Source organism: Rhamphochromis sp. 'chilingali', assembly GCF_963969265.1.
Source record: "Rhamphochromis sp. 'chilingali' genome assembly, chromosome: 13".
Lineage (NCBI taxonomy): Eukaryota > Metazoa > Chordata > Actinopteri > Cichliformes > Cichlidae > Rhamphochromis > Rhamphochromis sp. 'chilingali'.
Window position 1 is genome coordinate 36,319,618 of NC_137940.1, and position 23,734 is coordinate 36,343,351.

General features: G+C 42.9%; 1 protein-coding gene across 11 annotated transcripts in view; it reads right to left on the minus strand.

Annotated features, from left to right (window-relative positions):
• Positions 1-16,547: 16,547 nt before the first annotated feature.
• Positions 16,548-23,734, minus strand: part of enox2 (ecto-NOX disulfide-thiol exchanger 2) — a 186,251-nt gene continuing 179,064 nt past the window's right edge. For 10 of the 11 annotated variants that reach the window (XM_080901323.1, XM_080901320.1, XM_080901327.1 and 7 more), the window contains 3 exons: positions 23,398-23,503; positions 21,290-21,375; positions 16,548-17,342 (listed from right to left, as the gene is read on the minus strand). In XM_080901323.1, the coding sequence (XP_080757449.1) occupies positions 17,211-17,342; positions 21,290-21,375; positions 23,398-23,503 (324 nt within the window). In that variant the 3' untranslated portion in view covers positions 16,548-17,210. Of the gene's footprint in view, positions 17,343-21,289; positions 21,376-21,658; positions 21,745-23,397; positions 23,504-23,734 lie in introns of all 11 variants that reach the window. The other variant, XR_013973864.1, reaches the window with a different exon arrangement.

Genomic DNA, 23,734 nt, shown 5'->3' on the forward strand with positions numbered 1-23,734 from the left:
AGCCAAAGAAGTCGGGTAACGGCAGTTTACAAGCCTCAGCCAAGCACAACAGGATGGGAAATAAAGCCACCCAACACAGCAATGCAGCTGCAGCTTAGCTATAAAATGGACCCATCTTTCTACACTCTCCTCGGGTAAAATGGTAGCATCTACAAATTAATAGCTCTTCTTTTGAAAAAAAAAAAAAATGAAAAAAAAAATTGGGGGTAGAAATCATTGTGCAGAGAAGGGCTTTGTCTTTGCTGCTGATATAGTCACAGATCAAGACACAGCTCCTTCCACATCAGACTTTTGTGCACCTTTTTAAGATGCTTGCCTTGTCATTCAGGATAAGCAACACCAATTGTTACAAATGTCTCTGGGTTGTTATCACAGCATCAATAAAGGAAATCCTAAAAATACTTGTAAGGTGGAGCAGCAATGAAAACGGAGACCATCCAAAGTGCATCTGGGACACTGGCCAAAAGTTTTCCCCAAGGTTTGTTAACAAAAGTTAGCACCTGTATACTGCATATTATTATTATTACGTATGCTGCATTACAGTGTTCCCCATAGATCTTTGAAACATATTTATCTGGCTTTACATTATGGAGTATATACCCAGTGTTTGGGGTAATCTGTCCTGTGCTAAACATGTAATACCAAAAGTAATATGGGAGTTTTAAATCTATCTAATAAAAATACACCAACTGGGGGTGAAACATGTAAAATTTTCAAACTTTGAGAAAGACCAGATGTCTTTTACCCATTTCTCAGGCACACCACTAGCAACAGGTGCAGTGGCCACTTTGTCATCTCCCAAGCAGTTTCCCTTCACCATCTTCAGTCTAATAACGAAACGGTTTAAACTGGAAGAGACAAATTATGCCTTCAGTCTGGGAGGATTTATGGAAAGGTTTCATTGATTTGCTGAACTAACCGAAGCCTTTTTGGTTTTTTTTTTTTTGGGTTTTTTTTTGGGTTTTTTTTTTTTTTTTTTTTTTTTTAAATGACATCAGAGACAGCAGTATGCGACATTACGTGATGGCAGAGCTTCAGTTCATCCTTTGTCTTTTTTTTTTTTTTTTTTTAATAAATAGGACAGGGGGAATGAATGAGAGAAAGAGGGGGAGAGAAAGAAAGAAAACCAAAGGGGAGAAGAGACGGTGAGAAGGGGGGGGAAGAGAGACAAAAAAAAAAAAGAACTCCTGGGTCACCTGTATGGAGAAAAAAAAAAAAACAAACAAAAAAAACAAACAGAGGAGACAGCAAACAACAAAGAGTAACATAATAATAGAGAAAACAAAGCACCATCACAATAAACTAGCTAGTCATAGATATCAATATTTACTAAATAATAAACGATATTGTGCAGCACGCAAGATAGACAGCGCACAGTGTGCTTTGAGGCAGCAGCCAAGAAAGCTTTAGTCCGCGTCTGTGAATACCCATGTGTGCATACCTGTGTGGATCAGCATGCTTGCATTCCAAAGGTTTCTCCATGTAATGATCTGCTAGGGAGTGTGGGGGGGCCACAGCCCCGTCCTCCAGGGTGTGAAGCGGGTATGGAGGAGATCAAAACTCCAGACATCCAGAGGCCCCCAGAACACAAGAGACCATGGAAGACCAACAGAGGGGCAGCCGCGCCACTGTTCCAGTAAGAGCTGAGGAGAGTCCCAGATGAGGGCTCGCCCAGCAGCCGCGGAGCAGAAGTCAGGGGGAGTTGCAGTGACGCGCCCGTGAGCTCCGCCGGCCCCCAGCTGTGCCTGAGTGACCGAGCCCCAGGCCGAGAGGCCGGGGGCACCCCACCTCCAAAGGGGCCCGAGCGAGCCCCAGGCCCCAGGCCCCGACAAGCGGCCGCCAAGGAGTGAGCCGGTGTGTACCCGGACGCCCACCCCCAGACACAAAGAACCACCAACACACCGACACCTGAGGGAGTCCGCCACCGGCAGGGGAAGTGGTGGTGGGTGGAGATAGGCCTCCAAACCTTGGAGGGCCTGAGGTGTCCCCAGAGAGGTGGCGTCTGATACCCAACCTGACATATAGACACAGACATACAGGCACACACAGACACAAACATCCATTCCCACCCTCATGCTCTCATATGCACTCACTCCACACTCAACCAACGTGGAGACAGACATAAAGAGACGCTGTACACACAATCACACTCCCCAAGCGTACTCTACAAACCGGGTCTAGGTACCCTTGCCCCTGGAGGGGGGAATTGCACCCAGACCCAGGTGGTGTTACCCTTTTCCCTGCGGTGGAGAGAGGCAGACCACCCCGACTCCGCAGCAGCAGGGAGGCCCCACACTCCAGACCGCAGTCGGACGGCCAACTCCTCCTACTAGCCCTCCCGCTCCAGCAGGCCGCAGAGAATGGGGGTGGGAGAAGACTCCAAACCTCCCTCCACCCGCTCATTGTAGTGTTGATGCATATGTGTTCTAAGGTGCAATTAAAACCCAGGAGGGCATGGAGCTACCTGCCAAGGAGCAGCAGGTAAGCGCATGGTCCCTCCTGCTAGCCCTCAATGACTAAGTGTATTTAAAATTGAGAGGTGGGCAACGACGTCAGGGGTGAGGTATACACCCTGATGGTGATTTGGACTCCGTGATTGTGCCCACCCCCAAGATCCTATATGCATGTGTAATGAGAGTGTGAATAATGTGAATGTCTAAGTTGTGGGATAAAATTGAGGCAGAGGCAGCCAGAAGGGGACGGGGGGGGGGGGGGGGGGGGGTAGCCTCCTCTGCACCCTGGTGACATACCCCCACTCCAAGGCCCTGTATGTGTGGGTGGTTGTGGAGGAGCGGGAAGAGGGAGGCAGCTGGAGATGGGGAGGGAAGGAAGGGAGGGGCAGGTAACCCCTCCCTGGGGCCAGCTCCCCCGCTGACCCCAGTAGGCACTCCCACCCTCCGCGACCCGCCAGGGAAGGGGGGCCCAGGCCCATCAGACCGGGGCCCAGTGCAGTAGCGCCCCCCGGCTCCACAGAGCCCTGGACAGTCCACCCAACCCCACCACAGAGAAAACTGCACCCACCCCACCATCCACACATCTTCCAGACTACATAAGACGGTAAACGCCCAGGCTGAGATCTTCCTCCACCTCTCCTGTATCTCCCCCTCCTGCAGAGAGTTCCTGAAGAGAAGAAAGCTCCTGCAAGATGTGACCATCGCCCCCACCAGTTGAAGAGCCCCCCAGGCGGCTCGACGCACCGGCGGCACCCTGCTCCAGGGCCGGGCCCCCATGCACCCACCCGCCCACAACCCCGGCAACACACCAACCAGGACCCAAGCCCCCGAGGCCCGACCCGGGCCCCAGCCCAGAGACGGAGCGCCCCCAGAACCTCACGCCCATCCCGGACCCACCCAGGGGCAGCCAGGTTGCCAGGTCAGTAACCCACGTCCGTCAGCACAGACCCTCCCCTAGCCCCGCTGCACGCAGCCGCGAGGAAACAGTCACCTGAGAGCCAACAGAGCCCTCAACCGGACGTGACCGCTACCCCGGGTTGAGCCCCCCAAGGAAGATGCCTCCGGGGAACCCCCCGACGCCCTAAGCCTGTCCCTACCCCCACACCAATCACAACAGTGAAGGCGGGACCAAACTATGACCCCCCACCCCCACTAGGTGATGGAGCTGATAAAAGGGGCCCAGAGCAATTGATCTAATGTGGTGGCAGAGGCTGTATCAAGACTAATGTAATCTAATAGATAATTTCTATATTGGTTAGAATTAAGATTATTTTTATTTTTCCAGTTCATGAGGACTGTTTTCTTGGCTATGCATAGGGCAGTGAAAACCATATGGGCTATATTCTTTTCTGAAGTGACATTATCTAAGCTGCCCAACAAACACACTAAGGGGGAAGTTGGGATGTTACATTTCAGACACTTTGATAAGTCTTCACATATCTCGCGCCAAAACTTTTGCACTGGTGGACAGAACCAAAGAGCGTGGATGTAATTGTCTGGTGTATTGCCTTGACAGTGTGAGCAGTTGTTGGAAGATGTAAAGCCTTTTTGTGACAGCCTTTTGTCTAAAGTGGATAAATCCGTCTGAATGGACTGATTTTTTAATTTTCATGAGATTAATCCAAACATTATTGGAGAAGTTCAAAAGTTTTAAGACTCCACCTATAATTATTTTGCAGCATTTGTGCGATCTCGCTGGCAGCAGAGAAAGAAAAAGAAGAGGAAAAAAAGCAGTACACAAAGAAGAAAATCATCGATAGGGTCTCACTTTACTGAGCTGGGAAATTTGCTGAACTTCTGCAATCAATGCTCTGAATGTGGGCTTTGCTATCAACCTCCTGAGACTTTTAAGATAGCGACCACGCCGTAGTTAAGTCCGGAGCACAGTACAATCACACAGTCCTTTCTTTTCTACAATTTAAGGAGGACTGGTTGACCATGAGGGACATGTTCTGTAAAAGGCTTGCTATACACGGTGGATTTGTACAAGTACATTTGAAGTGGGAAAGATCCCTGAGTCTAAAGCTATGGACAGATGAAATTTACACTAAGTGGAGACTGGAGCTTCATATGGCCCTTTTTCACTGCTTCATTTGAAATTTTTCATCTTCTCGCAGCCCTCACACAATATCATCACACAGTGCTTTACTATATGAGCTTTGCTCTAGGCTAGACATTTCCACTGGTTATGGCCAGTTGGGGCTGCTGTCAGAAATAAATTGGTTTCTCTGCCTCTTCTCTGATTGTTGAATATACGTGCAAAATGGTGAAAAGGACCAGGCTGCTCCGCCGTTGAGTTAGAGACAAAAAAATATATATATACACCTCACATTTACGTACCACTTATGTTAGACGGCTGACTTCCATTCCATTAAACTGCAGTGTAGCTGCACCGGAAAGTTCACCACATGATAATATGCTGACTTTGTTCGATCGGTTATTCACAAGGGGGGGGAGAAAAATATATGCAGCACATTGCCGATAGCTGTCATGGTTTTTTTTTAACAAACTCATCACTCCTTGATGATACCTTAAATGTTCCCACACATAAATGCGGCGCACAGCCTGTCTCTTTCTTTTAGGAGAGTTGTCAAATGCCATTAATATTCATAAATCTGTCAGTAGCTCTGCACATTTTAATTAGTTGGCATTTATTAGCAACTGGGGTTCTTAACATAGTGAAAATGTTGCAAATGTTGCATGCTTTCGTGCAAGGAAATTAACCTACAGCTGACATACAAGGTCGAGGCCCTTGGATTATTTAAAGCAGCAGAACACGTCTCTGAATATGTATCGCCACGACTGTAATCATTATCTTAGAGAAAACTCAGAACTAACAGAAGCCCTTGGATGAAAGTCTGAAAGAGGCTTGGCCTCTGTTTGTAAGCGCCATCTGAAAATGAATCTCTGTTTGACTCATAACTTTCCCCAAAATGAATTTTCTTGTTTGTTGTGTTTGGTGCCTCAGTGTGCAGTTTCATTTCATTTCAAGACGATTCTTTTCATTTTCCATCCTTTATGCATATGCAAAAAGCGACTTTGAACGCGACATGGTTGTTGGTGCCAGACAGGCTGCTCTGAGTATTTCAGAAACTGCTGATCCGCTTGGATGTTACCACACAAACATCTCTAGTGTTTACAGAGAACCTTCTGAAAAAGTGAAAACATCCAGTGAGCAGCAGTTCGCTGGGTGATAATACCTTGTTGATGCCAGAGGTCAGAGGAGAACGGCCAGACTGCTTTAAGCTGATAGGAAGACAAAGTTAACTCAAGTTACTCGTTACAAACGAGGTATTAAGAAGAGCATCTATGGACACATAACATGTTGAACCTTGAAGCAGATGGGTGACAGCAACAGAACAACATACCAGGTGCTACTCCTGTCAGCTAAGAACAGGAAACTGAGCCTACAACTTGGAAAAACGCTGCCTGGTCTGTTGTCTGTTGGTGTTGATTTCTCCTGCTATATTGGCACAAGCAACATGAATGAATGGATCATCCTATCTTGTGCTGTATCAATAGTTCAAAAACAAGAGATAACTAGAAGTAACTGAACATGATGCACAGAATTCAGTGGAGAATAGTCTAGACACTGGTTGCAGGTGAAGATGGAGGCTGACTGATGAGCGAGAGGCGGAGACGGAGAGGAGGTGGGTTGCACGGAGATGTCTGGAAGGGAGAATGGCAGATGCACAGGAAGCAGGAAGATCATGGGACTAGACCAGTGATGTCAAAATCAGCTTGACAGTGTAGGAAGGTGGGAGCTTAGATTAGCCGCCAACACTTGGGAAGCAGACAGATGAGTTACTACAGATCTTCCTTATTGAACCTGTGTACACTTTGGGCTCCATAGTACCAACTGGGCATTGTTTGAATACCATAGCCTACCTGAGTATTATTTCTGGCCAAGTTCATCCCCTTATGACACTTACACAACCTCCCCTTACACAACCTTTGAAGGCTCTTTCCAGCGGGTAACACGCCATGTCGCAAAGCTCAAATCATCTTAAACTGATTTCTCAACCAAGACAATGAGGTCTCTGTCCTCAAAAAGCCTCCACAGTCACCACATCTCAACGGAGCACCTGTGAGTTGTGGTGGGACGGGAGATTGATGTCATGGATCTGCACCAACTGTGAGATGCTATCATGTCAATGTGGACAAAAAACTCTGAGGAATGTTTCCACCACCTTGTTGAATTCATGCCATGAAGAATTAAGACAGTCCTGGAGGAACGGTGTCACCAACAGTTCAAAGCCCAACAATTATTTTTTTGATGAAAAATATTAAAATAAAGGCCTCTATACTGATTATAGCGTGCAAAGAAAAACATGTCTTTGTCATGTCTGGCAAAAACTACAAATGTAAAAGCTCGCTGCTGCTGAGCTACATGTCTCAGAAGCTGCGAAGATCTGAGCCTGCATGCTGCTTGTTTCAGCACTTTTTTTTTATTTTTTAGAGTTACTACAAAATCCCTGACAGTGACTCAGAGCAGAGCTTACACGTTGACAATAAGTCTGGTTTAATAAAGGGTCAGTCATGCATTGAGTGAAAGCTCCAGGGCTGTCCGTGTTGATTTTCCTAGAATGTATCCTTGGGATCTCAATCAAGCTGTGCAGCAAAGAATTAAAAGACATTAACTGACAACTGACGCAGTGCTAATGACAACCAGCTCCACAGTTCCTAGAAAGAAAGGAGTTACAGTACGTTTTACAAATTGCAAAAAAGAGTTTAAATATATGTTTTCTAAATTTGTAATTTGGGAATGAAACACTGTAATATGTTATGTGTTAATAAGAAGGAGATGGACAGGTGCACACATAACAGGCATGCAGTCAATCTTAACGCTTTACCCTTAACAAGGTTATTGATATTACTGAATAAACAAAAGCTACAGCATACTCAGATTTTTACACAAGTCCTAAAAGTGGAAACAGAATCCAATTAAATGACATGATGCTATTAGACTTTGCCATTAAAAAAAAAAAAAAAAGAGTAGTGCAATTAGATTAACCACAAATGGATTCTTTAATTCTTAGAAATGAAGAAGCATATAACAGATGGATATAACCTTGACGTGTATTACTTTAAATGGCCAAGACTTCTGTTCAGGTAGGTGGTGACTTTAGGGGGTCAATCACTAGTTTTAAGTGATATTTAAAACAACCGGAAGTTTAGTTTTTGAATAACATTCTTTATTAGAGTGACAGAAGAATTATCCAGGGTATGATCATCAGCATACACATAGGTCATTAGCTAATCGGCATGCAGTGCCTTTGGTTTGTCAGGCAGAGCCAACCAACCTCATAATGTCTGGTTTGTTTGATTGATTTACAGTAACGAGTTCAATTTCAGTTACTGCTAAATACGAGATATCAGAGGAAAGTTCAGATACTTTTGCACCTTACAAACATATGTTTTTAAAAAATATATTTCTTTCTTTTTCCTCAATAAATCAACAACCAAGTCCAATATTTTCATGTCATTTGTTTAAATTAATTGTCTAAGGTGAGTGAAACACCTGAATTCTGTGATTTGGATGGTTAAGTGGACACGTTTGGCAATAAAGTGCTAAACATACACCAACCTTTCTTGTAACTGTACTGGGCGAGGGACAATAACAGCAGCTGTCTGGTTTTCTTGCATTAGAGGTCAGATCAGGAAAAAAGAACCCACACAAGACTCTTTTACACACCATTTTTAAAAAAGGTGGATGAAGCTACTGTAATATCACTCATAGGTTAGTGAAGTCCTGTTTTAAAGCCTCAAGTTGTGCATTTCCACCATGCTAGTTCTTTTGAAACCAGATGTCAGAAGCTCAGGGTGTATCTGAAACCACCCAACAACCTGCGTAACAGCTTGTCTTTAACAAGCCATTAAACAATAAGCATACCTGGGTTTATTATCCAGCAGAGACCATATTGCATGAATTTTCCAGTTGTATAAATGAACATCATTTTGAATATAACAATGGGTTTTTAATACTTGGGTAGAAGTACTTTAGAGTTAATGACTGCCTTTACTGCAGGCAGTAAAGGCTTCAGTTGCTGCTTATCTGTGGGTCTCTCTGCATCCAGTTTCGTATTTAATAACTGAAAAGCATGCTCCATCAGACCGAGATCAGGTCACCGACTTAGCTTTCAGGATTCTAGCAGGACTGACATCATCAGTAAACACTTGCAACCTGTTTCCATTGGCAGCCATACTGTACGTGATCATACCACAGCAGTGCCTCCACCTCCTGAACAGTTAATCCAATACCTCTGCAAGCTGAAAGTCTGCACTGTTTGTTCAGTAGCAAAACTACAAAAACTGTCTTTATCCAACCAATTAATGACCGACTGAATGACTGTAGAACATTGTCTTTGTTTGTATTCATACAATCAGTAGAAATACACCAAAGTCTGTAATGTATGCAAGTCTACAAACTTGGCAGCTATCTGGAAATGCTTCCAGGCAATTAGATGTGTTGTTTTGGGGGTGTTTGAGTTATTTTGAAGCATTATGTAAAATAATTGCACCTATAGAATAAGAACTTAAATATTCTTCCAACTTTTCCTCCAAATGAGTTTTGTTTTACCCCCCCATATCATCATATGGATGTGGAATTCTCCCATACATTTTAATTCAGGACGCTCTCAGCCTCCTTATGCTATGTTGTACCCGGTTATGCTAATCCAGCTGATGTTAATTATACATTTACTCAGTGGCTTCCATGCATGAAATTCAATTAATTTGCAGTTGTTCATGCTATATGTAAATTACCTTCAAATGTGCTTTAAAATATTCTATTTTTTTTTAACTATTACACACCATTTATCAGGTTTCAAGTTAGATATGTGGAGTGCAACTGTGTGGTAGAACACACTTCCCCTCAGCAATTTACTAAAAAAAGGAAAAGAAAAGAAAACTTCCTGTTTTACTACAGAGAGCAGTTTGTTTACAGATCCTCTGAATCCATTTTCTTCAAATGTTGTACAACCATTAGTCTGACCCTGCTAGTCAGACAAATGGTTGCATCTCATTTGTGATAAATTATTTTTTATTTCACAGACGATTCTTGGCATATTGGTTTATTGAAGGAGGAGCGTTGCCAGTCTACAAGGAAAAGCAGTCGGACTTTGTGCTTTAGCCAACGAGGGCTCCTTGTTCATCTGCAACCTGGCTCCTCCAGCCTATCCCAGTGGCGAGAGGCGAGGTATGCCCTGGAAAGGGGACCAGCATATGGCAGGGCGTGATGGAGAAAATATTAGTAGTATGTAATCATATTTCTCAGTGTCAGCTGAGAGGACTTAATAAGCTGATTTTGATTATGAACTTTAACTAATGTGATGTTAGCATGACACTGGTCATCGTGTGCTTGTCAGGAGTTAAACTTGTCCTTAGCGCTGTGATGTACTTCCCCTGCTGTGCTCCACCTTCATTAGTCTTTATGATCCACAGCACAGGCCCTTCTCCATCTTCTTCTAATCCGCCCACCCAGATCTCAAGTTGCAGTGCTGTGAAAAAGTATTTGTCTCCTTCCTGATTTCTTTCTCTCTTTTGGCATATTTGTCACACTTACACGTTTCAGATCAAATGGATTTTAATAATACTGTTAATAAAGTAGCCACATCAGAGGGGTTTAGAGTGTCTTTGTCTAACGTTCAAATTTGTTTGATGATCTTAAACATTTAAGGGTGACAAATATACTAAAAAACGAATAAAGGAGGAGGAAGCAAATGTCTTTACACAGCACTGTACAGACTTCTCAAGTCGTCACCAGATCTTCTGTTTTGATTCTGATTTCATTCAAATATTGGCTTCTTTAGTCATGCATATGCACTCACATCATATTAGTTTTTTGCAGTTTATAGTGATAAAGCTTTGAGTTTATTCTAATGATCACTAACCACTGTTTTCAGTTGGTAAAAGCCACGGTGCACAATGCTATGTGGTAGCTCCATTAATAGTTATCTTAGATTTCATCACTGGTACACTATTCAAAATTAAATATACAATCAATGGCATTTGTATGCAAACTACCAACTACTTTCATCTTAAATATTCATTTCATGGACACAAAGGTGGTTTTTTAAAAGTGAATTCTTTTTTTCAGGCTCAGGGACTGTTGTTGAAGGCTGTCTTTGTTTTCAGGAAGCTGATGAAAGTCTTACATTCACTTAACTCGAAACAACGCAGCGATGCTTTGCTAGCTCCGCCGTCAAACACAAGAATTACTTAAAATGAGTGTGTAAAGAAAAAACCCATCTGCTGAGGAAAAAGTCAAAGCACTGACGCTAGCGTAACCACTTCTCCTTTCTAAAAATAAACCTCTTTCAAATAAATGTCCGCAGTGCAGATAATTGCTGTCAGTGCAAAGCAATTCTTCTCCGGTAAAGGTCACTCGATTCATATCAGCATGAGAGTCCATCGCTCATCAGGCAAGGCAAGGCAAGTTTATTTGTATAGCACAATTCAACAACAAGGTGATTCAAAGTGCTTTACAGAGACATTAGAAACAAGAACAAATAAAAAGCATGATTTAAAATTGAATAAAACAAGCAAATAAACTAACTAACTAATTAACAAACAAACAAACAAACAAACAAACAACAGTATATAAAATCAAAACAGATAAAATCAGAACAGTAGATAAAATCAGTAGTTAAATGTAAGTTTTGAAATTTAAGCTTAAAGTGTGGATTTGGTGCTTTATTCAAATGCAGCTGAGAACAGGTGAGTCTTCAACCTGGATTTAAATAAACTGAGTGTTTCAGCTGATCTGAGGCTTTCTGGGAGTTTGTTCCAGATATAAGGAGCATAAAAGCTGAATGCAGCTTCTCCGTGTCTGGTTCTGACTCTGGGAACTGATAAAAAGGGAGGGAGTATCACTGTCCCACCTTACCTGGCATGGGCCACACTGTGTTGGCATTCAGATCAAACACACTGGTTTCATCAATTAATGGGCCACGAATACCAGTGTAGGACCTCACCCCAGGAGGATGTTCGGTCCAAACATCTTATTACCAGTGAACAGGGTTAAAGAATCCAATAAATATATTTCCTGAACTACACACAGAGAGTTTCCCTCCAACTTTTTCCACCAAACCTTTCTTCTTACCTGTAGGGTTTCAGCATTTGATGTTGCGGACATCTGCTTAGCGGTTTCAAATACCTCGTGGGCATTCACCACTGTGCTTTCAAGTTGTGCCTACTTTGTATGAGGAGCGATGTACAAGGAACAAGTGTGGGACGAGGGGGATGAGGAAACCGTGAGCGGCGCTGGCATTGCGTGACATATGCCACTGAAATCCTCAGCTTGATATCCTGTACTCTGACACCCTGGGGAGCACAGTGTAAAGCAGTTATTCTAACACTTGATGTTCATTCAGGCTAAAAGTGGATGCAATTCTCCGAGCTTACCAAAACACAGTGGGGAAAAAAACATACAAAAAAAAAAAAGATTTGCTACCTGCCAAACTAATAAGCCTCAGAGAAACAAATCTCTTTAGTTCTAGCTTTAATATTCCATAGTTTCCTGGTTTCTAAGATGTCATTCCAAGTGCCTCCAGGCAAGTATTTCTGGAGCTGCGCTGCAGAACTGGCACCTTGGATATAGAGTACAATTTAGGGGCTTTTATGCATACATAAATTAATGAGGACCGTGGAGCTTCTATTGAGAAAGAAACCTGCGTGAGCATGTCCCCCGGTGCTGTGGCCGAGCTGTCAATGCAAATCACCCCTGGTGCTGGACTGCAGACTGAAAAAGAATTACAGCGTGAGGTGTACTTGCTGTTAGGCTCAATAGGAGGAGCTGTTGACTTAACGCTACAAGTCAAAGAGCCATCTGAGTTTTTTTTCCAGTGATATATCCAGATAAACTGTAGCTTATCTGGCGACAGACAAAACAGCAGTGCGCCAGGCTGCGAGATGCCGGTCAGAGAGTTTAAACTCCTCATCCAGGTCCATAACGCAGACGAGCTTAGAAGCGAAGCCCCTCTGTGCTCTTCTAATCCACTTCCTGAGGTAATCGTTTATCTTATTTTGGACCACAAATGTTGCACACACAGACAGCATCATCTTACCTGCTCGCTTAAGGGAGGCCATAATCATAATTAAGTAGATGAAGATGCCTTCAGGACGCAACATGAGAGGAAAAGGTAATTAAGGGTGTCTAAAGCATCATCATGTCACCCACAAGAACCTGGTTATCTCCTCACGTCCAATTATACCCATCTTACACTTATAAATGGATTTACAAAATCATTTGAAGAAATCCCCCCAGTATGACACCTGTGCCCTAAAATTTTAAATTCACACTAAGAATTTGTTCAAGCTCAACGTGAGCAGATGCCCAAGGACATCTCCAAATCTCTCTCTCAGAGGCTTTACAAGGTGGGAGCTGTCCTCCGGCATCGTCATTGTTGGTGAGTTAGATCACACCCTTTTCCCCTGCATACACCTTGAATCGAATTAATGAGGAGTCCCTCGCCGTGCCACAGCGATGAGACGACAACAATGGATGGAGAGCGGCATTCACCAGGGACTGCCGGTGGATTTAATTAGTCTGTTTACCTCCTCGTGTGATGCCTAAGGACCTGATGCACAGTCACAAGAACGTCAGTGCGTGCACGCTCGTGCACAAACAGCTGTAAAAGAGATAAATTGCAAGCGCCTCCAGTCTATCAGTGCGTAGGAATGGCAACTCAGTTGGGAGAAAACTGCAGACAGAAAACAGCTTCTGAAAAGAGAATTCGCCGTATTAGTGTTTTGTTTATGTCAGAGAGCGAGCCTAGTGAGTGAGAGCGAAGAGGCTGGTGTGAGGTGTGCTGGAGTTTGCCATCAGGGATGTTTCTGCTGAAATCAAGCCTTGCAGCGTGGAGAGGAAGTGTAGCGATGCACAACTCTGCGCAGGCAACGTCTCTCACAATCCCAAAGTGCACCATCACACAGACGGGAGGCTAAAAAGTACAGATTCACAGTTCCACATCTATCAGTAACATCATTATCATAACAAATAACTCTAGCATGCTTTTATGAGAAGAGAGAAGGCTGGATTTCCCTGCACATAAAAACATAACGTCCTGCATTACAGCACCAGCATTTCCTCTCCTTCCTAATCACGCTTGACAGAGGCCTACAGGCTAAGTGGGTTGGATATTACATACTATATTTAACGTGCAAACAGTTCCACTCCCATGACAGACAGTTTACTCTCCATCCATGAAACTGCCGCTCTTAATAACGGACACATGCGTACAGGAAGGAAAGTCTTGTAAGAGCTTGTAGGCAAAAACATTTCTCATTATTAATTCAGCTACAAGACGAAGTAGTATGCTAAGTGCATGAGTGCTAATTTTTCAAATGCAGTGAAAGCAGGAGATGGAGGAGGCCAATGAGAGCAAATCATGCGTAATAATAAACCTTTGTTTCCCAGAGCAACTGAGGAAGAGAGCATGCCGCCAAAAAGCCCAGTGGAGGCGTATTAAGAATGCTTGACTGGGCTTCTGGGAGGAACCACCAAGTCCTGGCGGCGAGAACTCTCTATCTAGCGAAGGTGGAGAAGAAAACTCCCCTCTGTAGAAAGAGTGTTGTATAACCACTTAATATATGGATCCAGGCAAGCGGAACACAAACACAAACATTTCATGTATGCCAGAATGCTCACAAACTAACTGCCTCACCAATTAAACATCATTAACATGATCCCCTAGGTGTGCTTCCTAGTTAAGTGCGATGTGGCTGCACTGTGCCTTTAGTCAGGCTGACAGCCAGGCTTAATTGGCTTCTGAAAGACACAAACGTCCTTCTCTAAGGTTCTAAAACCAGCTTCGAGTACAGCTTCTGTAAGAACAGGAAGACTAAAGAAATACAGCCCTTCAAGCAAGAGTGAGCACAAACTGAAGTGGACCACCTGTCTTGTTCTGTGCAGGTCTACGTATGTGTCTCCCAGGACTGATAGTAAGGGATGACAGGCATAAAGATATCTGAACAACTGCACCTGAATATCATATATCCACCCCCCATACAACCATCTCTGAAAATCACACATGTATATATAAAAAATAAAATAAAATAAAATTTAAAAAAAGGATTTTTAGCCAAGATTGCTACTTTTAACAGAAAAATCCCAAAAGGCCAAACCTGTGGGCTGTGCTCTGGAACATGAGTGGATTTTGTTAGAGGCCTAGAAACCTTTCTCTGGTGTCTGTCATGTGCTTACTTGTGTCTGCAGCAACATGAAGGACACAAAGCTGAGCTGTAGGCAAAGGAGCAGACAGTACCCTGTCTGGACAAAGTGATAAACACGCTTTTTGTTTCAAGTAAAAAATACTCCCTAAGGGTCATACCATGAAAAAATAAAATCAATCGTTGCCTCCCACCTCACCCTCTCAGAATAAGCCCATTTTTTAAAAACATGAGCACATCACTCCAGTGCTGGCCTCTCTACATTAACTTCCTCTCCAGTTAAGTTTAAGAATTGATTGTTTTTAAGGCTTTTTAACAGTCTTATTTGTTTACATTCAGCTCCCAGTTCTCTCAGATCCACTGGTAAAAACTCAGAACACCTTTACTCTCTGACCCTTCCAGCCCACTAACCCCTCATTTGTTCTTATGTATATTCAGTTCAGTCCAGTTCAATCTTATTTATATAGAGCCAACTAACAGCCACCTCAAGGTACTTCATGTCGTAAGGTGAAGACCCTGAAAGCCTCCTAATTAATGCTTGTGTGTATTACATACTTTGTTAAGCACTTGGTCAGTGAACACTGTTTTAAATGTGCTTTATAAATAAATTTAGCTTGCTGTCAACTTTTTATTTGTAGCTTTAGCATTTTTAATGAAGCCATGCAAATTTTTTACCTTTATTCTATGAAACTGCAAGTTTGGTGCTTTTTAATTCACTGTATTTTTCCAGGATTTCCGAGCTCTTATACCTTCATAAGTGTGTGCAATTTCCAGGACTGAAAGACACGCTTCAGCTCTGTTCAAATCTGCAACCAGCTCAATTTTACACCCACTCCAGCGTCACAATTTAAAGACAAAATCTTTTTTTTTGTGAGATGTTCCACACTGCACCAATTTTAATGTCCATGACGTGGGCTATTAGGAAATGGATTTTTCCCTCCAATTTTCTGATAATACCCTGGAGAATAACATGAAAAGTGCTTTTTTTTGGAGCAAACTTTTAGAGGGCACATCATCACATTTTGACACTCATCTTCTAGCCGTGATTTCATCTGCTTTAAAATTACTTTCTATTAGTCCTGGTTTTTTAAATGAAGAAAAAAAACGGCTCTGTTTAAGGAGTGTCATGTGCCCACACTATTAACAGGTCCTGAAATGTTTTTTCAAAAACCTTCTAGTTTGAGAACAGAACTTATTTTGCTGAATTAAAAACTTTATATGGGATGACCCTTCCCCAAGTATATGATATCCTCCTATTAGCAACCTGGAAATCTTCTGAAAGTTTTAAGACAGCTGAGGAAAAAATATTTGATTCAAATCCCTCAGGATAAACGGGGAGAAAGTATTAAACATGCAAAAAAAAAAAAGGGGTACACTTTCACTATGGTAGGTGTGGCTCTTCCTCACAGTTGCCCAAATTTACATCAATTCTGTGTATCCACATTTTTCTGATATTTTCAACAGTGTCAAAACGTATCAGCACTAGAACCAGAAGCCGGATCACTCATCACCCGAGTTTGTGAGGCTCTTTTTGGACAAGCTGACACAGCGGGCTTGTGATCTAACCTTTCCATGTGGATTAAACACGGTAAGATTAAGATACACTCTCAATATAACATGTTCAGGAATCGTTTCATATCATACTTTGCATGTAGAAGTTCCTAATCTGCAACCTAAACTGATCCTGTCTTGAGATCTGTGAGTAAACAGTGAGAAATCAGAAAGGTTTAGGTATTTAAAAACACATTTTTATGCTTTTCTACATATCTGTAATGGCATAGAGAATTGGTAATTCCTTATTATACTCCTTGGCTCAAAATAATACTTGAAATATGTACAACCCTAACCCTGCTAACCTTCATTGACACATATAAAACATATATATAAAAAATAAACAGACTCATTTATGTATACTCAAACATCTTTTTTATAATCAAAAATATCATCCAAGCATTTACAGTGTATTACAACAAATGATTCTATGTAACTGTTAACCGCCTTTACAGAAAATGAAGAAATATATCTATTTTTTGATCTATGTTACAAACCAGGAACAGCAAAAAAGAGAAGAGAGGGAGGCCAAAGGGTTTGGAGGATTGAAGTGTTCAGGCGTACCCTGATTACCTCCCAGTGTAGCCCTGTAGACCGGGCCCACACTGACACCACACAGAGCCGACTGTAGGCTTTGAAATCACAATGCCCTGCCCCTGTGGGCAAAAAACTACAGAATAATCCAGTGACTGTAGGAATTGGTGCTGTTCTGCGACTCGCGGGGAGTCATCGCGTCTAAAAATATTTAGCCGACATCGAGAAACTGAGTTCAAGCTCATGAAGACTGCATCACCAGGGCTTGGTGTCAACACTACTGTAGCCATAGAAATGCAGCATTTGCACGTCTCTGCCACCCACACAGAGTCCCTGAAATGCTGTTAACTTTCCTCTCTGATCTGTGCTCAGTCTGCTGTGTCCTCGTACAGTCCGGTCTTTGATAGCTGTGGACTTTACATGGTTTCTTTCACATGTCTACAGTATCTCAGTGTTGCCTTGTCCGCCTGTTTTCTCCTCCACAAGTGCCACCGGCCGTCTCTACGTGCTCTTGATGCCCTGAAAGCCGCAGAAGTTCCAGCGTTTCTCTAGACTGGCTCCGACACCAGTTAGCTCCTGTCTGAAGGTGCAGGGCAGCCGAGAGAGAAGAGACTCCACCTCAGTGGGGTTGATCTGCAAACACAGGTACAGATTATAAGCCCACATTGTCTAAGACATATCCATCTGCACCTGTGCACCACACAATCACATTAATTTAAAAAAAAGAAGGTATTCCTGAAACAGATCTTGCACAAATCACACTTGAAAGTAGTGAAACCTCTGGAGAACCAGCATCAGACCACAGGTCACATCCATCTGCTGTCCCACTAACCTCTTGTGACTTCACTCGGCTCTCAGAATTCTGTTTTGACTTTCCTCACATGAGATAAAACACTTACACAGTTATTAGAAGCCAGATGTTGGAGTTAAGCAGTGGAACTATTAATTATATCATGTCTTGATGGACAGCTTATCACTAAAATTAAAACCCCTTGATTTATTTTTTGATTTAAAATCATTTAAAAAATGTTTTAATTTAAAACTGTCAAAGTCTGCTCATGGCACTGAAGTAAGCAACTGTGTTTGAATCAGCTGGGACACGTGACTATGATCGGTTCATTGCTCTTGTTAGCAGACCTGAGGAAGGTCATTCAGGCCTTTATCTCCTCCAGACTTAATTATAGTGATGTGCTTTTTTTCAGGTTTTACAGGAAAAACATTAAGAAACTACAGCTAGTCCAGAGTCGTGCTGGTGGAGATAATCTATCACATTAGCCGCGTCTTTACCGTCCTTCACTGACTTAGAGGAGTTTAAGATTTTTGCTACCTTTGAAAACTTTGCGGGAGTGGGAACCTTTGTGCAACTCAAACGCAGCTTTGCCGTCTCCTGTCACTGCCGTACAGACTCATTAGCTGAAGAACTCAATGCTTGACTTATTAACCAACAAAAAGGGTTTTTTAAACCCCTTCTAACTACCAAACCTTTTGCAATACTTTAGTAGTTTTAATTGCAATCATTCTAACTTACTATTTTACAGATTTGTACCAAATTGCAAGCTGGTAAGTTGACGGGCGTCCATATGCCGTAAGAACATCTTTAATCAATCCTGGTACTGATTCTGCAAGCTTCCAAAATGTACTCAAGGCTCTCCTGGTATTTTAGTTATAATGTGGGAGACGCTGGCCACAGAATCTTTCTTAATCACCTGGGCTTAAATCTGGTGGTTGCACAGCGTAGCATGTGATTCATATCCCTTTCCTACTCAAACTATTCAGTGACTCATGGTATCCTGCGGATGGAGACATTGTCATCCTAGAAATGTTTCGACCCTAATGGAAAAGTTTCATTATAGGATGAAGGATAAGTCATTCAGAGCAGCTATTTTCATCTGTTACGATGGGCAGCGCGTCAAATTACGCATGCTAGAATAATAAAATCTCGACCTTCCCGTGAGTGTGAGACAGACTGCATTGCTCCCCATTTATAGGGACCGTCTTTCTTTACATGTGCGCGGCCTTTGGACTCTGTCTTCTAATGTAGAAGAAACTGAACAGCTGTGTGCTCATATTGCTTAATCTCACAGAAGTGCGCTGAAGTAGTTTCTAATGTTCTAGGCTTTTTGTCAGGAGAGCCGCGAGAAGTCCCAGATGCAGTGTCGGTACTCATTACGACATATTATGCAAGATAATGTGATCAATTTTCATGCGTGATGGCCATCTTTGTTCCAGACATCAACCAACACCCAATTTCATCTGGATCTGGTGATTATCGGGCTGATTTTGTGTAGTCTGCAGACTGCAAAAGGGGGCGAGTTAACCCCAAACCATGCTTTCTACGGCTTAACAGAATCTCTGGATCCCCTTAATGTAGCGCTCAAACCTTCAGGCTTGTCAGTCGTCTTTGAGCTAATTTTCAGTTATATTTGCACGACGCACATCAAACTCGGCACAGATGAAAAATATACTTAGCCCCTAATTATAACTTTGCAAACATTTTAGTCATACCCATTAGTGAGAAAGTGTACTCATGCTTTTCAATTCACTTTGTTTTCAGTGGAAACATCTTTTAAGGCAGGAAACCACTTTGGGAGAAAAATGCTCACCAGCCCTTGTTGGGTCACCCAGTGAGTTGTTCATAACATTCAGGCTTTATTCTCTTACACCTCCTCTACACGTTCAGTCACATGGGTGGGCTGAGGATCAGTCAGCCTAAATCCTGAGGTGACGCTGCCAAGATTCACTGTCCAAGCTGCTGTAAACATCCCACAGTGACTTGAATTAATAAGTAGATTGTTTAAGAGCTGCACTCATGTCAGGACGCATTAAGAGCCATCGTGGAGATAGGACTAGAGTGTCATTACACACAATGAAGCCGTGCGTGATTGTGTGTGTGGAGCGACCAGATAAGGAGAGAGGATTGGACTCGTTGTTGGTGAGTCCAGCCAGTGATATTGACAAAACTCTGTGGGCTGCTTAATGTGTGTAGCGAAGAGTCTGTGTGGGAACAACAGATGTACAGGCAAACTCAGACGCACACAGACAGACAAGCGTGGGCGTCCGCTCACATTAAAACACACTCAAGACAAAAAAATCCCCAAAAGGCATCAGAGAAGTCCGTCACACTCTTTGCATGTGTGAGAATGAGTCAGGCTGGTGATGAGCATATTTAAAGAGTTGCTACAGAGAACACGCATTTCTCAGGGCAGCCACGTCGATGCGCTTGAGACATCCGCATTTTTGCCAATTAATTCTACTAAATGATAAGTTGTCAGAAAAGGGTTTAATGTTTGCTCAGCGCTGGGAATATAAAGGGATAGGCTGCCATTTTTTCCCCCTGAAGGTCTTCTTGTTGGGGCGGAGAGGAGAAGTGGCCATTAATCTTAGTGTTGCTTTTTTGGAGGTGACACTGAAAGTTGGCATCTTGAAAGCCTCATATAAGTGGCAGTGAAGAGCGATAATGTGTCTAAAACGCCTCGTCGGAAAGATGGGGATGGAATAGCCTCAGCGGACAGAGTGGAAGCTGAGGATGTGTGAGGATTGGGCGGTGTCTGGCTTCAAGTGACATGAAGAAGGATCTACTTTTAATACGTTCCCGCATCAGGAAAAGTCAGATATGAGAAGACATGTTTGAAGTCCACATACAGAAAAGTGAAATTGTCAAAGTTAAACTTGCTTGAAAACCATTTTCACCACATTATTAGGTACACTCCTTCAACTGCTTTTTAAGGCAAATATTAAATCAGCCAATTGCACGGCAGCAACTTAAAGCATATCCAGTCATTTTTCTGATCTCACAAAGCTCAAACAAACTAAGCTCAACGAACTCATGCATTGGTGTCCTGAACATGTCAATGAGTTCATTGTACTCAAGTGGCCTTCACAGTCCCCAGTCTGACGTTTACTGTGACTGGTTATGTATTTGTCTCAGTAAAAGTGGAGTGTCTCTTTTCCAAGAGACCTTTCCAAAACCCACAGTTAGCTCACAACATTTTTCTATATTTAACAAAACATTATAATAATAATAAATACCAAGCTGTACGCATTTAGAAGGCAAAGAAGAATGAGCAGTGTGGAAGTTAGTTGTTAGATGTGTTGGTGTGCACATGTTGGCACTGCTGGAAAACACCACCAAACCTTTAAATGACCCAGCGTATATAGGAAGCCACTCACATGACCCAGGTGTCTTACGACATCAAAATGTACACATTTGAACTTACAGGGAAGCGTTTACATGGCTAATGAAAAAAAAACATATGTTAAAACAGCAAGCTCTCGGTTTATCCCAGTTCAAGTCAAAGACAAAAGAAATGTTGCTAAATACCAAAGGGGGCTAAAACACAGCGCTGTGTAAATCTGTTTGGACAGACACATGTTATCCTTCCTCTCACCTATCTCTTGGGGAGAAAACAAATATTTGTATTGTCAAAGGGCTCTAAAAGCAATACAGCTTGTGTTGATGGCACAGCAGGGCCTTGGCATACAAGCCCATACATCAGTCCTATACAGGAAAGAGACACGCTGCCAGTACAGGTGCATACAATCCACAGTAGAAGAAGTTTTGATTCGTGCGAGTCTGTTACCTTGGTGTCCAAACGCTGCAGGTATGAACAGATGTACTCGATGCTGGCTCCAAACGGGTGGACGTGCAGGAACGTTGAAATGATCCCTGAGGTAGAACAAACAAATCGTGGGAAGATGTTAACACAGAGCCATGTCACAAACCTCCTGTCACCCATAAAACGTCGATGAACTACACCAGTATGTTCACAACGCCGCTTTATCTGACTCTTTCTCCTGTCCTCTGACTGAGCTTCGAGTGGCGTCTCCCAGAGTCCCACTACTGTTAAGAGCCTCTTGTACATTGTGGCTCCAGATTAGAGAGAGTGTTTAATGGTGGCTTTGATGCCGTTGTCTCATCAAAGCCCAACTCTCCCCTAGCTCAAACATACCATCTGCTATCAGCTCACAGACAGGGCCAGGAGAGAGGTAATCCTCCACCTCTGTTTACAAATCACCTATGCAGCATTGAGGTACCCTGATTTGAAAAAAAGAAGCAAAAACAAGTAAAAAACAAACAACAATAACAAAACAAAGTGAAAGCAACAATGATTTCTGCTGGGTCAAACACCGAAGCAAAAATATGATAAGCATTAGAGTCTTTTTAGAGGAAAACAGTATGCCAAGACTTCATTTTTGTCACCTGCAGGAGGTCAATCGATACTTGAACACAAACAGCGTGCTCGTCTGGAGCTGCTCCACTGACAATGATTAAGAGACCGACTGAGAATCTAATGGTGCATTTAGATAGCACACCGAGTTAAAATTCACGATGATTTATTTGCAACAATTCGCCCACTACAATCGTTTTGCTGTCCATGCTTATTCACCTTAAAAATCAGCCAATAAACACCTTCTCCAACTGACAGCAGACGTTTGCTGGAGCAATATGCACCCACTCTCTGCGTCTGTGTGTAGATTACCAGAATGTGCTAGAGTCAGAGCTCATGATCATTACATTGATGAGACCATAAAAGATGACAAATGGTGATTTTCACTTCCAGAAAGGAACAGACACTGCTGCCATTCCTCTTATTTTACACCACATTTCTTTCTAAGAATTGTATAACTATTACGTCTGAAAGCTGACACAACTATCAAGCACCTGAAGAAACAAGCCAATAAATATAAACAACACTTGAACTTGATTAAAAGTTTCTGTAAAATGTTCCATGAGGCAAATCCAAAAACAGGTGATCGCTCTATAGAAAGGAAGCTTTGAAGCTACAGTCACACTAATGAAAACAGTGGTTGGAGACCGAGACACAAACTTGCAATATTGTTGCCAAACTCATAGATTAAAAAATGGAATTCAGAGATTCCTTCACAAAGAGTTAAAAAGTATCTGCAGGGTGGTGATTTACCTGCACAGTGACAGCCACTGTGGAACCTGGTCTTTCAATAAGATTATAACCAGAATGCAACCAGAGTTAAATCTCATAGTTGATCATTATTTGCCAACCTCAGCCAATCTGTCTGAGTGCGACTGCAGTCAGTCTAAGGAAGAGTGCAACTGTTTGGAGACATGTTGCCTCCCACCAGGCAACCTGTGCTATCGCATTTCAATCTTAAGCAGTCGAAAGCAGCTGGTCACGGCAACTATTTGCAAAAATGAAAAACAACGCAACCCTTGATTTTTACTTGTTGCAAGGAAGTCGTCATCCTTTTCCCCCCCCCCATAAGCCATAAATGCAGCGGTTGGTGCAGCATCCAGACTTCCCATGTTTGGTGTTTCTGAATCTTTATCCAAATCTTCCTACTTTCTGCCTTCAAGGCACTCTGACACTTTGTGTGCAGCTGCAGGGCCATGAATGCTGAGGGCAGCTCGAGTAAGGTGTGTGTTATAATAATAAACTCTGCATATAAGAAACACACATTTCTGGAGAAAGGGGCATTTGAATGTAACCAGGAGCCAGCGATCAAATGTAGCTGTAAGCTTGTGTCCTGGTAAAGGGCACAGTGAAAAGACAATTTACTTAGCATGTTTTGGTGAGAAACCAGAGCTCCCGGAGGAAGCGTGAGGAGAGGATGCAAACTCCACACAGAAGGGCCCGGGCCTGCCACTGAGCAGTTCATGGGTTAAGAAATGTCTCAGTGAGAGTGCTGGGAAAAAGCCAGAGTGTCAGCGTACCAACTAGCAGAGCTTCCCTCTCGGAGTGGACAGGACTTGGTGGATTCCTCTCTGTGGGACCTTCTTTCTCCTGACTGCAGGACACCACCGTCGACGCTGTGGCTTCCTACACGTGCACAAAACACACACACGGTTAGCATGAATCAGTCTGCAGACAGCCACTGGCACTGTTTGACTGAGTTATCTGGCGTAATGTAAACAAATTCAAATTTAGGCTGATGCATGGGACACAATAAAAAGACAATCATGCACAAATAAGTGCGACGAGCACACCAGAAAGTTTCACCACCAACATGTCAATCCAGAGAGACAATGAAAACGGGGATAATGAATGAGG